The sequence below is a fragment of the Salpingoeca rosetta genome, assembly GCF_000188695.1.
Source record: "Salpingoeca rosetta unplaced genomic scaffold supercont1.7, whole genome shotgun sequence".
NCBI lineage: Eukaryota > Choanoflagellata > Craspedida > Salpingoecidae > Salpingoeca > Salpingoeca rosetta.
In genome coordinates, this window is record NW_004754927.1 from 1,958,295 (window position 1) to 1,959,308 (window position 1,014).

Consider the following 1,014-nt stretch of genomic DNA (forward strand, 5'->3'; position numbering starts at 1 on the left):
AGCAGCAGCAGCAACGAGTTGCTCGTCGCTCCAGTTAGCCAGGCAGCCCAAATCGCGAGCCACCACACTCAGCGGCAGCTTCAGCAACTTCACCGCACACACACACACACACACGCACACACACGTGCGCGCTCTCAGTGCTTGTGCACTTGGTTGAGGGAGCGTGTGACACGCGTGCAAACTGCAACGAACCAAACAGCACACAGATACATCACACTTGACACACTCTGGGTTGCGCACGCATACGGAGTCACACGCATACAACAATAACCCCCCCTTCACACACACATACATACATACACACACACACACATACACACACACACACACACACACACACACATACATACATACACACACACATACATACACACACACACACACACACACACCACGTGCGCAGCACAAGACAGGGAAAAGACAAGAAGACCAAGAGCACAAAGCAGTGCGGTCATGGCCTGCCAGCATCTCCAACCATGTGAGCGGCCAAAGGCCATCAACGTGCTCAAGGCTTACGTTCATTTGCTGAAGCCCTCAGTGCAAGCAGCGCACGCGGCCAACACACTGGGCAATTCCTCCATCAACGACGACGATGTGATGGCGCGTGCAACCGCCAGCGCCGACTTACACCACCCCACATCGTCGCTGCACCAGCATGCGCACTCCCCTCCACCGGATTTGCTCGAGCCCGCCTCCTGCCACCTGTTTGGGATTGATGGGCTCAGCGATCTCCTGCCGCCCGCACACAGCGAGCCCCCGTCCAGGGCCCAGAGCGCCACTCCGCACGCATCCGACATGTCGTCGCTTCTCGCCTTCCGCACGGACAGTAACAGCAACAGCAGAGCCGCCCCCGCTGCCTTTGGAGGTGGCAGTGGGGGCGGGCGGCCGTGGTCCCCACCCGGTCGCCTGTGACACGTGTAACGTCGCAGAACAGCACATGACGTTCATCTGTCTTGACTGCGTCCACATCACCTGCCTGCACCATTACGCGGACCACATGCATCAGTCTGGGCA

At 58.5% G+C, this 1,014-nt stretch overlaps 1 protein-coding gene across 1 annotated transcript; it reads left to right on the top strand.

The window, feature by feature from the left end:
- Positions 1 to 453: 453 nt before the first annotated feature.
- On the top strand, positions 454 to 912 carry PTSG_03463 (uncharacterized protein; the record flags this gene model as incomplete). Its single annotated transcript, XM_004995991.1, has 1 exon — positions 454 to 912. The coding sequence occupies one exon, from the start codon at positions 454 to 456 to the stop codon at positions 910 to 912; it is 459 nt and encodes a 152-aa protein (XP_004996048.1).
- Between the last annotated feature and the right edge of the window lie 102 nt (positions 913 to 1,014).